We start from the raw sequence: 15,985 nt of genomic DNA, 5'->3' as shown, positions 1-15,985 counted from the left end.
TATATATATATATATATATATAATATATAAATTAAATATGTAAATATAAATATATAAATTGTATGATTAATAAAATGTTAATCTATCCATCAGATTAATGCCTAGTACTTTAAAACTGTTTCAAGTGCCATATCAGCCTCTGAGTCAAATTTGTCAGTGAACAGAAATTACAAAAATGTGCATTTTATGTAAACTGGCTCATATTCATCTTTATGTCCCCAGAGTAAAATATTGACCTTTTCATTATAAACTAAGTACATTTTGTTTAATTTACAGTCTAATTTTAGTTCCCATAAATTGTCCAGGTATTATTTCAGTCTGCGGTTTCAGGAAATTAAAGCTTCTACAGATAATCTGCTGAAATTTTTGTGTATGTCAAGGTTTTTTCACCTTTTTGATATATTTTTTTTACTTTTACTTTTATAGTTGGTTACTATTGTGCAGGTACTCAGTGAAATTAGTTACGGCACCTTTGTGAGAATGCAGTGAAGAGAGAGAAATTTCATGTAGATTCACGGTGTTGGACTCAATTGGACTCAAAGTTGTGAATGTCACACTTCCACTATTACAAATACCTGCAGAAGGTCAGTCATGATGGGTTGTTTTTTTAAAAATAATGGAATAAACACAGAATATTTTCTATAGAAACATTTGCCCTAAATGGTAATGATAAAATAAAGGACTTCTAACTGTAATTAGAATCCAACAAATAAGTAAGTTTTTGCATACATTTTGTATTTATTCTGAGACAAAATCTCTGACTGTGAGGGAATGTTTTAGACAGAAGATGGCAGGGAACCAATTTTATGAAAAATGTATAAAGATGTTCAGCCCAGTAACCTTTAACATTTATGACAAAGTTATTTCGGATGTTATTGCTCCTAAGAGTCTAAAGAAAGTGCTTTGGTTCAAGTAAAGCATAAACCTGTACTGCGTTTACTTTTACTGTATTAATGTTTGAAGGTTCCCCAGTGTCCCCATGTCATATTTAATTTTGGATATTTCAGAGCATTTATGCTCTTGCATGCATTTTCAAATATAATTACCTCCATCACAGATATAGCAATCAAATATTTGTTACTCTGATATGAAAAAGGGTAAAAACGTATTGCATAGACAGCCAGTGGGTTGTTGTTTATTTAGAATATTCATAGTTTTAGCATCAGTTTACCTTGTTTTCTAGTGACTGGATTATAATTAGTTGGGGCCACCAGTATAATTCTTAGTGGACTAAATTGATATAAGCTATATGTACACATGCTAGAAAAATGTAATTAATGTTCTAGTTTTAGATTAATTTGGATCATTTAAAATGTGACAATCTTTAAACCCTTATAAAACACAGTGGCATAACAATAAAACAAAGGAAGAGATAAAGACCATTATAAAATATTTATGGTGTTATGTTCGTTGTTTGTAACAATACATAGATCTATATATAAAATATTTTACAAAAATGACACATTACACATAATAAAAGCACTTGGCGAAAGGACTTATAATAAATCTATTAAGAAAAGAAATTAACCGTTTTTTTTATAGTAATACAAAATTTCAAATGAAAGAAAATATCAAAATATATCTGTGAAAGTTTCTTTAGCATAAATATGTGATATAGCTTTCTTTTGCTGTTGGTAAACCCTCCCTCTGAAACGAAAACGATGCAAAGAATAGCAATTTCACGTTGAAGTTTCATAGAGCTTCTACTGAGCCCAGCCCTGAGACACCTACTGTAAATTAAGGCAGTTGTCTCACAGCCTCTGTGCGTGAGAAGCCACCTTAGCCACTTTGCCAGCATGCTCAGGAGGTGGTGTCCACAACACATTTGATGAACAGTGTGTCGTCTTTGCAGTAAGCATGCCTGGTGGAGCGCAGTTTTGCAAGGGGGAAGAAGAGAGGGCAGCCACTTGCCACGTTCATGTCCGTAACAGGGCGCTGGAAGGATGAGGACGAGAGGTCTGGCCGGAAGGCATCAATCACATGCTCTTTCTGGTTCTGATCCAGCAAGAAGAAGGTCACCTGAAAGGGAGATCTATCAGTCGGGGGCTTTCTCCCCTGGACAGTAACTGGCTCCATGGATAAGAAAGATCAGGCATTTTTTTTTTTAAATATATCTGTTTGAGTGAGCAGTCTGAAATCCAGCTCCTAGAGGGTCATGGTTATATTGTTTATTTATAATCAGTTGTCATAGTTATTGAGTTAACATAATTAATTCGATTGTACAGATTTCTTTCTTTGCATTTAAAAAAATACATAAAGCTGGCAGTTATGACAGACAGTCATGTTTTCACAACAGACTACTGTAATTCTGCCCATCTGGAGAACACAAGGATTTGAGATGCAATAGCTATGAAACAATTACGTTTTCATGTTTCTTTCATCGTTTCTTGCATTGAGCCATTTTTCTGCAGATTTCGATTGTTTCGGTGATCCTTGTAGTATTACAGAATGCACTGAACTAGAGGAAGTGTCTTATGAGATACATGAAAGAAGAGTAGGCATGAAAAAAGAGTAGGCAGCAGCGGGTATGGACTATTGCCTTTTATATGCATAACATGGTGGGTAAGACAGATCACCTCACAAGTCTGTACGAGGTTCAGAGCACACAGAAATTAAGAGAAACTTTCTAGCACTAGTGAAATGTAGAATTGGACAATAAGAAAAAAACAGGCACATGAGGCTGGTTTGAAGACTACAGCATCTAAATGTCAGCACATGCAATATAAATGGATTCTTCCATCAGGAGGTGTGTCAGAGAGGCTACAGGATGACACGGACACACATGCACACTCAACCAGCTGCGCAATGTATGGATGGGAGAGGAAAATAGCCCGAAACAAAACCCTTATCTAATTGTATATTCGGGAAATGATGGTAGACAGAAACCATTTAGGGGGATATGACGCTCCATCCTCTCTGCTGTGTTTTATCTTTGTTTGGTTTCATTTTGTTTGGTTATCAACATTATTTCTGCCAGCAGGCACAACTGAAAAGAACCTTACTGAAAAAAATCTTGGGAAAATTTATGCTGGTTGTCATAGTGCTTCCCCTGAGAAATATAGCCAGATTTGGGAAGGGTGGGCTCTGTAAATTGGTGCTCACTCCAGGCCTCAGAGCTAGCTCTTCAACCAAAAGCCCAGATTCAACACATGTCCCAGATAAGTGTTTCTGTATGCAGAATTATTATTATTTTACATGTGTGAACTAACTACAGCAACCTTTAAAACATCCTTGCTCGTTATACTGTTTAATCGGTTTGAGGTTTTCTATAGAACAATACAAGTTCATTAATTGTTTCTTACTGGGGGGGGGGTTGAAGAACATTTGATTCTTCACATGGTAAAAACTTAAGTTTCCAATGAATTTGTAAAAAAAAAAAAAAAAAAAAAAAAATGTAGTCTAACTACAGACCGGTTTTTAGAACATGTTATATTATAGGACGCACTGGTTTTGTGTTGGGTAAGATCCCTTAGAAAAGAAAGTACAACTCACCTTGTGCCTGAACGGCCAGGATAGAAGGGCATCGTACTCCCCTTTCATGACCACGAAGAATAGGGAGATGTGGGTGCCTTTTCCAACCCCGTCCCCATTCAGGTACAGGCGCATGCATACCTTGAACCCATACCGTGATGTGTAGAATGCTGGAGGGACATCATAAAACAGTAAAGTCTCAACCATAGTTGCGTTCCCATGAAACCAATTATTCATAAAGCACATAATGAAAGCAGATGGAGTTTGTTCTTTGCACTTTGTGCTCTTCTTTTGTTCAAAGTGTTTTATGACATCAAACTTCTAGTGTTATAGCCTTTCTTTTACAATCTCCCCCAGAAGGCTTTTTCACACTTATCACTTTGGCCAACCATGTTTAACTGTTAATATAGTACAGCGAAGTTAAATACTATATGCAAAACATGGGATTATGTTATTCCTGAAAGTAAACTGCATCCCTCTATTGAATTGTGATGCTACAGCCAAACTATTTTATTAAAACACACATCACAGATGGCTGAAGCTAAACACACGTACACTCTATTTGCCTTGTGGTTCTTTCATGACTAAATATACTGAATATTTAAAAAAGACATAGATGTATCAGCATTACTTGGAAACCAAAATTACTCTGGATAGTCTTCTAATAAAAGCAGTTTTATTCAAACCTCATGGTATTCAAACATTTTCCTTTTCATATAATATGTTGTAATATGCCTGCTGCTGACTTTGTTTCAAGTGTACTGTACATAACTATCATCAGAGAACATTTCTGTGGTATATCATATAACTGCCTTTCTCAAAGACAAAGCAGCTGAATGGCTAAAGAAACTCTGTGGCAGATGAGATTTTCACCTTGTGACTGAGCAAATTTCATAATGATTCAGTCCCCCAAGAAAACCAAGAAAAGACTTGCTCCTGCTGTCATCTGTCAAGTGAGTCTTGTGGCCCAGATAGATGGCACTGTACCTGGAGAGTAATGGTTGTTCCTGCGTCCGCTGGCCGCCTCCTTCATCTTTTGGTTGAGGTCACACACCTTCCAGAGGAGGGTGCCGTCGTGGGACACCTCCTCCTGAGCCGTGATGCGCTGGCGCAGGCTGCTGAGGAGCACGTCCTTCATGACCAAGTTCCGCTGCTGTTCTGTGACCTGAAAAGCAGGAGCAATTAGACAAAATCATAACAGGGTGTTCTGCTCAGTGGAACATCTTTAATACCGCTCCCAAGAAGGCCACCTGCAAAACAGGTTAATAATACAAAAAAGAATCCTACTGAAAAAGCAACCATGCAAATCCACATCGGACAATGACATCAGCCTGTAAGTCAAGGAAAAAAAAATACCAGTGGTAGAGATTCTGTACCGTTCATTGAGAACAGAGGCATTTTGGTCTGTAACCAGACCATCACAGGGTACTCACATATAGTCACATTGAGGAGAATTTAAACTGGAGCACCCATGCGAACTCCACCGAGAATAAGCCACCTTCAAGCCCAGATTTGATCCCACAGCCCAGGAGTTGTAAGGTACCATCATAACGTCACTTTTTATACCAGTTTATAACCAAAATAAAATCCTCGGTAGAGCAACAAACAAGATAGGCTACATTCAGTTTAGTCTGTGATACCTTTCCACATTATGGGTATTTTACGAATGCTTCTGCAGTGTTCATAAACCACCCTGCTTTTCTGAAATGGTGGCGAAATGCTGGTCGAAAGGTGACATAATAGCAGGCGGATGAGTGCTCGCACTGGTCCTAGGATTATTTAAACTTCACCTGTCAGACCGGCTCACAGCCCGACCACGGCTGCCTCGGAACCATCAGCCCCTATCAGACCCAGTGACAGTAAACATTGCACAGCCTTTGCTGACACATTACCACATTACTTATTCTTATTCATAAATGAAACTGCAGACCAGTAATCCCTGAGTCATACTGCAGATGTATTTTTTCTTTATTTGGAGTGAGGGGGGGGGAGAGGGTCCAAAGATCCAACTACTTAGTAGAGGAATTGAAGGAGTGTGCAATGACAGTTGTGGGATTGAGTCCTGCAGCACTTTTTGGTGCCCAGAGCTGGCTTTGTAAAGACCACATTGTATAAACAAATGGAAGGTTTAACTGGAATCTCACTATGCTGCTATGCATGAAGGCCTGCTTGACATTTGTCATTTGATATTTGTCTGCTAACCACAGGGGCAGGGATACTGTCATCTGCAGTTGATGAAAATACAGCTCCTAACCAAAGGACTGCCCACTATGCTTAGTTTCCAAAGACAAGCTTGCTCACCAGACAATGTACACCCAATTAAAACTGTGTAACATTCCTGAATGACTGCCCAGTCGTAATGGATAAAACATCTCATTCGCTTCTCTTTCCATCAAAAATACTCTGTGTGAGTTCACCACACGGTTAAAAGAAAGCAGCAGCTCAACTACAAACAGGGAACTGGTGTGTGCAATAAGGAAAAAAAAAAAAAAAAAAAAGATTCTTCCTCATCTCTCTAGTCATCAAAACAATGTAAAGTGGAAAATATCCTAATTTTTCTTGTGACTTTTCCTGTCACTAACTGATGCATGAAAGGCAATGGTTAAGGACTGGGGCTCATGACCAGAGCATCTATAAGGTTCTGTTCACAGAGTGTGCCCCTTACCTTGTGAACAGCTTTCGTAAATATCAGGTAATGTATACATGGGTAAAATCCAAAGCTGCAATCTGTGTATGTCACCCTCGGATACAGGTTTGCTTGACATTTCTCATCTGACATTTGTCAGCTCCCCAGAAGTGGGGGAGGGGAGGGGGGTAATGTCTGAGGCAGTTAATGGAAAAGCCTGTCTCCCAAAAATATGAGCAGTAAGCTCGGTTTATCAGATATTTTCAGAAGCATTTAGCCTGAGAAAATATATGGAATTAACAGCAATATGCAAAGCATTGCACAGCAAATAAGGGAAAATGAATTTTACTAGTATTGATAATGACTTTATTAAGGGTTTTGTTTGCTCATGAGCTCATCCCTAATGCAAATGCAGTCATGCACAAAGTACAGTGCATGCATGATTTCTCTGGAGGTATGAAAAACGGGTTAAATGGTACTCTCAGCAAAGGCACATGAGAGTCTGAGAAACCAAGCGGGATGTGCCCTTTGCTGTCATATAAATAAGTTACATTTAGATAAGTCTAAAAAGAATCTCAACAAGACAGTCAATGCCATTAAAAATAAACCAGGAAAAATAAATGCACGCACACAAAACTTCAAATCTTGGGAAACACCATTTAGGTTTCAGGCATGGATATTCCCCATTATAATGGTACAAGATGTTATTTTCAATCACACTGATGTCCAGTCTTACAGCCAAATTTGGCTTTTGAGTCAAATACACACACACACACACACATTTTCAGAACCGCTTGTCCCATACAGGGTCATGGGGAACCGGAGCCTACCCGGTAACACAGGGCGTAAGGCCAGAGGGGGAGGGGACACACCCAGGACAGGACGCCAGTCCGTCACAAGGCACCCCAAGCGGGACTCGAACCCCAGACCCACCGGAGAGCAGGACTGTGGTCCAACCCACTGCGCCACTGCACCCCCCTTGAGTCAAATACTCTGGTGTTTTCATTTATCCACCAACCCCCCCACCTCAGAGACAGTGAACATGGCCAGCAAAATCCACACATTTTCCATTATCTTGCTATTTTGGCACCAACATTTAAGCAAACACTTATGTTTCTCTTCTCTGGAAGTAATGTCTGAAGTATTACAAAATTATTCAATACCTAAAACCTAAACCTCACCAACTAGTGTAGAGGAGAAAAGGACTGATGAGGTTCTGAACCAAAAAAGCACTGCAGGCATCACTGTGTGACTGCTGTACAGTGCATGGTGTTGAACACATCAGAATCCACATGTGAACATGAAGACAGCCCTTGGTCAAAGACAAAATGAAGTTGTTCACCAGCAAAGTACCTAGAACGAAACAGTGAACTAAGGTCATGTCTTGAGATATGATTCACACCTAAAAAAGCTTCCCTGGCTCAAAATGACAAAGTTATTGATCAAACACTGCAGATGCATAAACCACACAAATTGCTAAAGGAAATCAGTAGGTCCACCACTGTTCAGAATAAAAACTGTAAAAAATAATTTTCACCCACCTACAGTGAATAAAAATACAACTGGATAAATGCGAGTGAAAAAGAGAAGACTGAAAATGTTGAGGCCTTTCATCAACTGTCAGCTGTACTTTTTCAGTTTTCAATTATTCAAATATCAGTGAACATGAGTACATCACATGTCTGCATCTAAATCTCTCTATTTGTCTGAATTTTACAGTACAAGCAGGCTGCATTTAAACAAAAATTAAGCTTCAATATGTAGTGCAAACATGTTTAACAAACTTAAAATTAAGCTCAGCATATAGAACTTAAATGGATAATGGAATAAAACACACTAAGACCCACAGTGGAATGCTGCCAGGAATTTTTGTTGAAATGTCAATATTTACATTTACATTTATTTATTTAGCAGATGTTTTTCTCCAAAGCGACTTCCAATGGATACTATGTAGTGCTATCAGCCCACACAACTTATTCACCAAGGTCATTTACACTGCTAGATACTCCACTTACAAAGGGTCACTCATCCATACATCAGTGGAATACACTCTCTCTATTTCTCTATCAATATGCCATTTATCTATAAAAAGAACCAACTACTCCAAGATTTTCCAGCATCCTATACTGTGCCCTTGAAACCTAACCCTACACCCAACCACATCTGAGGGTTATGTGTAAACCAGTATTACTGGGGATTATCAGGACATCCAGATGCTGGGGAGTAAACTTAAACATGAGGTCCCTCTAAAAGGTGTCCGCTAGTAGTGTCACTTCACCTTAACTCTGAGCTTTTACTCTTCTATGCTTTCCTGCTCTCAGCCCTGAGGGTCCATGACCCCATCTGTGCAGTGAACACCTTCGGGCTTACCTGATTTTCCAGATGCTGAATGATCTCCCTGTTGCTCTGGTTCTGTTGATCCAGCATGGCCACACTGAGCTGGGTCTTCTCCACCTCCCTATTCAGAACAGTGATGATGTTCTCGTAGATGTGTACTCTCTGCTGCAGTTCCTCCAGCCGCTGCACCAGCAGGGAGGCAGCCTGGTCATCCTGCAGGCTGTGGGCCACCGAGGCCTCCTCGTGGCCGCCGTCCCCTCCGTCTACCTCTACATCTGAGGACCCCTGCAGCTGGAGGCCAGCCATGGCTTCTCCCAGTTCTGGGAGATGACCACAGGCAACCCTGCCCATTATTGATGCCTGCAGGTTGCGGGTGACCTGCAGAAGAAGCTGGAGGTGGACCACGTGACTTGTCCCCTCATGCTCCTTCACCTTCTCTGTGTTACCCTGGGGCACAGAACATACTGCATCAGAAAGTCCGTTTGAATCATATTAAGAGCTTATGCTGTTTGCAGTGTGGGCAACCATTTAGAAACAAATACCTCTGTTACCCTTCTATGTGTTTAGTCTCTTCATATTCCTCAATAAATGAAGGACTGTTCGAAGAAAAACATTTTTAGCACATGAATGGAGCAGCCTACCTTGAAAGAACAGCCGACTTCAGCAAAACTACAGTTCTCTTTTTTCCTGGGGCCCGATGGCTGCGAATTCTGCAAAGACAAGGATGCTGGCTTGAAGACAAGCAGAAACCTCAACGAGGCCAGTTTAGCAACAAATACCACTTTTCCTGGCATAACAAAAAATCGAACAAAACCAAAAGAGGGACCAAAAAAAAAAAAAAAAAGAAAAGTAGGAATGGAAAAAAGACTATCATAATAATAGCCCAGACGCACTGCTATGCAATATATGAAGAGAAAATAAAGACAAATCTCCTAAAAAGCCCCTCTGATTATATAAGCTTAACATCTGCTTTGGGTTCCAAGGCTGAATAAAAGGAAGACTGCATATACATCGTGTTCTGTACCTTCTCTTTCTTCTCGGCCTTCACTGCTTTCTTTTCTCTAGCTGAATTCTGACATGTGTGCTTCTGTAACAGAAAAACCAGACTCATTGACAGGGTGCAATGTTTTAGGGTGCTGTACCTGTGATAAAATCATACTATGCAAGCAGATCTACAAGGAAACAAACTGATAAAAAGCACAGTTTTGAAGGGTACAGGAAACAACAGACATAACTATTCTTAATGAACTCTGGGAGTCCAAAACACACAGCATGATTAATATCACTATTATTTTCTTGCTCACTGAAAGCATCAAATTAAGGTGCCAACATTCATGCAAAATGCAATTTCACCACTGAATATTCATACAGCTGCATACAAAATACCTTTGAGTAAAATATGCTTTTGAACAGTAAAACCATAATTGCCCTCTTCAACTTTGCAATACACAGATTTTTGGTCCCAAGTCCAGTTACTCAGCCACTGCTGACTACACATCTGTCCTTGGTTTTTTTGCTAAAAATTCAAAGTCTGGCTCCTGGCTAAATAATGCAACAGACCTGAACTTTGTAAAACTTTGTAAAACAATTCAGGTCCTCAAAGCCTCAACATCTCCTTATCCCCTAAGTGACCCTCTTTTCTTCCCCAGCCCATGGCTTGCACTGCAGTTCAAGGTGGAGACGGACGGAGAGTTCCACAACGACAGAACATAATCGATATTTTTCTACTATGCCGTCAATGAGGATTGGCTAAAGAAAATAACAAAGCTGGACAAGCAAGCCAAGGAAAATAGTGAAAAGATTCCCCTTTCATTGTTAATCAGCTGAGTCTGCATTCATTTCTAAATCTGATGCACATCCAATTTTGGCACCCGCCCCAGACTCAAAACTCGCTTCACCTTCAATGCCCTCATGGCAACAGTCAACCTCCTCCATATTCTTTCCCTTCACCTCATGTAGTGGCATTATTGGCCTAGCAGCATCCATAACATCTGAGTGTCTCATCACATCCACAGTGTGCCCCCAGCAGCCTTAATCAGATCAGTTGTGAGGACACAGGCAGATATACGCTGCTTCTCCCCGTCAGCACTTTTACATTTGCTGATTGATATGGATTTTGTCTTTCAGTCTAACCCATATTATCGCTTAAATTGTTTGAGAAAACTGTGAAATGAATTAGTGGTTCTTAAACATGTTAAAATTTGCTGAGTGAGCAATTTTTAAAAGACGGGCTTTGTGCTGGTCTGCGAACTTTGCTCTTATGACCGCTAATGCTTAGTGCAGCAAAGGGTGAAGAACTAAGACAGAGGCAAATTTCAAAGGGACCAAGTAAGGCTATGGGGCATTTAAAAAAAAAATCTACGAAAATGCAAAAAATGAATGCATTACCCTAGAACAAAAATACTGAGTTGCATCAGTCTAGTTTTCTATTATTTCTGTTGATGTTTAAAAGTTTTTTGTTTTACCATGAAATTTGAAGATTCCGATCACAAAAGTTGATATCAGAGATTTTTAAACCCTTGAACATCCAAATCGTACCAAAAGCCATAGAACCTCTAGACCACATATTCATCAATATGTAAATCATTAATTTTTCTGCATATGAAATAAATGCATTATCATTCAAAGACAATTGATTTCATAGTGATTTAGCTTTTATTGTGGCATCTAACAAAGGAATAGGTACACTCCTAATGCAGTACAATTTACTGAGCTATTTCAATATTACTTTGTTACCTCTGTTGAACCTCCATACAAACAACTGGTGTTATTAACTAGATATGTTGGTAGTGTAGTGGTTAGTGCTGCTCCTTTCAATTCAAAGATCAGAGGTTCAATTCTTACCTCTGCCTGCAGTACCCTTGGGCAAGGTACTTACACTAAATTGCTCTAGTAAAATTACCCAGCTGTACAAATGGGTAAATAATTGTAAGCAGCTTAACACTGCAAGTCTTTCTGCAGAATAGCATCAGCTAAATGAATAAATGTAAGTATGGTGACATTTTTTTTTCCCCTCTTTCGCTTACTCATCTGTATCTAGAGCTCAGTCTATTGTCACCCATCCTACACTAGGAGATCCCCAGCGTGGGATTCCCAAAACTTCTCTAAGTTTGTAATAATCACACTATTAAAAAGAGGAAGAAATACATATAGATATTTTTGTTACATTAAAATTGAAAATGTCTGTCATTGTCCCAAAGGCTTACAAGCTTGTTTTCGTTCCCTAAAAATGTAAAAATTGCTGGTTTTCAGAGCCTCTCTCTCTCTTTCACACGCTCACACAGACTGACCTGCAGCTTGCCAGTGCTCACTGCTTGGGAACAGGTAGGACACAAGGACACGTTATTAGGACAGCCCTTCTCCAAGTGACGGGCCAGATTCTTCCTCTCCACCATGTGACCACAGCCAATATTGCATGGGATCAAAGCATATTCACACTGACTCTGGTGCTCCTGAAAAGAGGGTTCCAGCTGATGTAAGGGATCATACTTTCAAATGCACAAGTTAAATGATCATAATTTACTGAGCAAAGAGATCTGACCAGATTCAATTTTTGCTAACTACAAAGCATAGTTTCACAAAAATGCCATAACTTGTGACATCCTGCTAAATGATTTTTCAATGTGACTTTCCACTGTCAGTTGGATATAACAAAGCACCCATTTATCCACTCCAATAATTAGTTTATAACTGCAAATGTAGATCAACGTACTATGAATGCAACGCTTAACTTAATATCTACACTTCTGCAAGATTTTGATATGGCCAGTATGGAGGAAAAGCGCATACTTCGTAGTTCTTGAGCGTGCTCCTCCATGAGCAGCCTTGATTGGCACAGTGAACTTTCAGCTCCAGGATCTCCTTATTGATGGCTGCATCGTTGAAAAACTGCAGGTTGGAGAACATCCAAGCAAATGTTATTTTTCAGTGCTTGTTCGCTCAGTTCCCCTCTGAAAGCAAGCCATGTGACAATCCAGAAAGTCCCACAGACACTACACATATAAACAGTATTTCCAAAAAAGGAGCTGATTAAATTACAACTCAATTCTCCCTCAAAGTTCTTGTATTATATAACTTGGGCACTCGTCCACTTCAGTACAAAATGTCCTCTCTGGGGGGTTTTTCTTATATTGAATGATTTACATCAGATGACATAAGGCACCCACAAACTAGCTATTTAATCACAGCAACCTTCCATCTGTTCCCTACTTTACTGCGATTACAATATACGTATAATACACATAAACAACTGTACATATGGTGACACCTAAACTGAGGATCAAACTTTTTTCTCATTAATAAATGAATGAGTAAGGTGAGGAAAAATGGATTTCACTGAAATGTTATCTTAGGTCTGGCCCTGATTTTACTTCTAACTAAAATGAAATATTGCAAACATTCCTTTGCCCTTTCAATTAGAAAACGTTAACAGGGGACTTAATTTAACCAGGAATCTACAGGAATTGATAGGAGAAACAACCGTGATTTAACTATGGATTCCAGTCAGGATAAAATAGAATGCAAGACCATTTCTGGATACTTCATACATTTCCTCTTATGGGTTCCTAAATATTGACAAGTTTCCTTTCCTCTCTTGCCAACAACAGATCTTTGTTTCTTCATACTCATTGTATATGACCACATCTCTGTAATTTCTGGCTACATCACTGACACAGCAGCATTCCAAAGTCCCAGGAAGAAGGAGTTATGTTCCTGCATTTACATTAGTGAAATATTTCATGCCATATTCTATTCTGTACCCTCCCATTTACAGCTAAATATCCCCTGTAGCCATCTTCAGGTTTACCAGCACAACAAAGAAAACCTAGTCTAAAGAATCTCTGAAAACATCAGAGACTGCATCATCATTATTAGCATTTATTAAACTGATAATAGTTTAGGAAATATTTACTGTGACTACTGGGAGAATCCCTGCCCCCGTGTATATCAGAACTGAGGAAAAAATGAGTGAATGAGGAAAAAGTATGGTAATAACTGAAACAACTTCAGTATCTTTCCCCTACTTTTCCTTAGCAATGCCTCCACAACTTTCCCAATTATCATTTTTAATCACGTTACAACATAAACAGCACCTCTGAATTTCTCTTTGTCATAAAATGCAGTTCAGTTGGCACAGGACTTCCAAATTTAATTCATAGCAGGCTGGGTGCCTGCTGGACTTCATGTAATCCATTGCCAAGTAGTAAAGGTACTGTGGTTAACAATCTTTGGTATTTATACCAATGTGTATTTGAACATCTAATTAATGTTTTTCAAAATAGCAAAAATATTGAAATGCTGAAGCTAATGTAAGTTAATGACAACTAAAGAGAAGAGGTAAGAACATAACCTACAACTAACAAAATTTGTCACAACCATGCCCACACCACATTGTCACGGCTTTGTAACCACCATGTGTCATTAGTACATGACTGTTTCTACCAAGGCCTCAGAGAAAATGATTCTGAAACCAACTACAGATTTTCTACTTTGGATATTCTTCATACGTAAGCACCACTGTTGTGCCCACAACTGACAATTTACTTCAAGTAGAATTTCATTTTTAATCAAATGTTATCTCCACACTACTCACTTTGGTAAACAACATCATCAGAGCAAATTAACACACTGCATAGTAATAGTTAGTGGTATGACTACGACAAGTTTGGTTAACATAACACACATTCTGTACAGTAGAATGGCAAAAAACGGCACACAGAGAGCATCTAAAGATAAATATTTCACTATCTGTACCCACATTCTCAGGTGTCAGGATGCTGTTGGCACTGTCCAGGTTAGGATCCTCCTCTTTGCACTTCTTACACACCAGGTTCTTGTTATTCCTGTACAAATACACAGAGAAAATCAAATGAAAGATTATTTTGTCCTTTATTCATTTAGCGATTTTAAAAAAAAAAAAAAAAAAACCTACAGTACTGATGCAGCTGGATACATACTGAAAAAAGCCCAAGGACATACCCAGGGGAACCCCAAGGGATTCCCTAGTCATACTCTTGCGTAGCTTTCTACCCACAATAACAGTGGTATGTCATTGTACATTATACTGACAATTTCATGTGAAAACATCAGTACTCCTTATTTATCTGTATGACTGCTTTACAATATGTCAGTTATTTACTGGACAGCGAAAAACTTGGTAACACAGAGAATGACACAAAAAGAGTGAAGTGTAACTTTGTGCTGCATCAGTATGGGACAGAACACATGCAGGTATGTTTCAGCCACATTTGCTTGGTTCCAACCTCTTATTATTTCCATCATATCTTTAACAAAACATGTTAACAATTAGAGGGTGGTGCAGCGGGCTTGGCTGGGTCCCGCTTTCTGGTGGGTCTGGGGTTCGAGTCCCGCTTGGGGTGCCTTGCGATGGACTGGCGTCCCGTCCTGGGTGTGCCCCCTCGCGCCCTGTGTTGCCGGGTTAGGTTCCAGTTCATTGCGACCCCGCTTGGGTCAAGCGGTTTCGGACACTAGTGTGTGTGTGTGTGTGTTTGTGTGTTCACAATTAGAAAACAAGACAAAGGAAAGGTAAGGTATTGAGATGACAGTATTCAAAACCGTGGACTGTTTTCAGAAAACAGTAGGCCAGCCGAAAGTCACTGCTGGTCAGCTCCAGTCTACACTACATTTAGTCAAAGTGAGAGTAATAAACGTAACGAAAATTATGAAACGATGCGCCCTGCATTTCTGAGGAGGTCGTCGCCCTGAGCACCGCGCGCCCGGCCCCCCCCTCCCGCACGAGCGCGCGCCGTCCCTCACCTCACGAGCCAGTTAACGCAGGCCAGGCAGTAGCGGTGTCCGCACATGGTCTGGCGCGCCTTGTTCAGCACGTTGCTGCAGTTGCTGCACAGGTACTTGTCCTGGGGCACGTCGTCGCAGATACTCTGCGGGAAGCCTGACGGATATTCGTTCTCACCCGGGGCAGATAAAACGCCGTCCAAGTCCCCGGTGGCTCGTTCTGCCATCATCACTCTCTTTTATTTTTCTTTTCTTTTTCACTGCGGCTCACAGCACACAGCGATGAGACTCGTTGTTCAGCGGGCAGCAGGGAAACGACCCGTCAGCGTGTGAAACAACTGAGCCGCGCCGCACACATCTTTATCCTTGTCATGTAAAAGATCCACCTACGTAACTGCTAGTAAGTGGTAGAGCTAACTAGCAAGCTTGCGTTCTTCAAAAGTTAGCAAGCAGTGCGTTTGAAGAAAAAAAAAAAATTACCACGGGTTTTCCCTCGTCAGACAGACGCGGAAATGGTGCATAAAACCCCCTGAACGGACTTGATCGGTATCGAGTGAAAACATACTCTTTAAAATGCGTAATTACAGTTACAAATGTAGCCTGCATATTTTTTAGCAGTTCGCATACATTTTTTATTGAGAAGAAGGGAATTTTGGAAGGCGAAATTGTGGGCGAAATTCTTCCGACATCTCTCTGAATGCGGAGACTTGACTGTTGTTGTTGGGAACACTCTGCAGTTCCGCCGTTTAGAAACCAAGAAAAAAAACACACCAAACAGGCTCATTTTTATTTGGT

General features: G+C 39.9%; 1 protein-coding gene across 2 annotated transcripts; it reads right to left on the bottom strand.

Moving 5' to 3' along the window:
• Window positions 1-1,522: 1,522 nt before the first annotated feature.
• traf1 (TNF receptor-associated factor 1) lies at window positions 1,523-15,609 on the bottom strand. 2 transcript variants are annotated; one of them, XM_018759074.1, is made up of 10 exons: window positions 15,212-15,609; window positions 14,193-14,277; window positions 12,224-12,322; window positions 11,725-11,886; window positions 9,459-9,521; window positions 9,076-9,144; window positions 8,468-8,881; window positions 4,459-4,636; window positions 3,493-3,641; window positions 1,523-2,019 (listed from the first exon to the last, which is right to left on the bottom strand). In XM_018759074.1, the coding sequence occupies exons 1-10, from the start codon at window positions 15,418-15,420 to the stop codon at window positions 1,801-1,803; spliced, it is 1,647 nt and encodes a 548-aa protein (XP_018614590.1). In that variant the 5' UTR covers window positions 15,421-15,609; the 3' UTR covers window positions 1,523-1,800. The 2 variants fall into 2 exon arrangements, with proteins under 2 accessions (XP_018614590.1, XP_018614591.1); XM_018759075.1 differs by lacking the exons at window positions 11,725-11,886; window positions 12,224-12,322.
• Window positions 15,610-15,985: the final 376 nt, after the last annotated feature.

This window comes from Scleropages formosus, chromosome 17 (genome assembly GCF_900964775.1).
Source record: "Scleropages formosus chromosome 17, fSclFor1.1, whole genome shotgun sequence".
In the NCBI taxonomy this organism is placed as follows: Eukaryota; Metazoa; Chordata; class Actinopteri; order Osteoglossiformes; family Osteoglossidae; genus Scleropages; species Scleropages formosus.
Note: the sequence above shows the minus strand (reverse complement) of the source record. Positions and strands in the feature narration are given on the sequence as shown.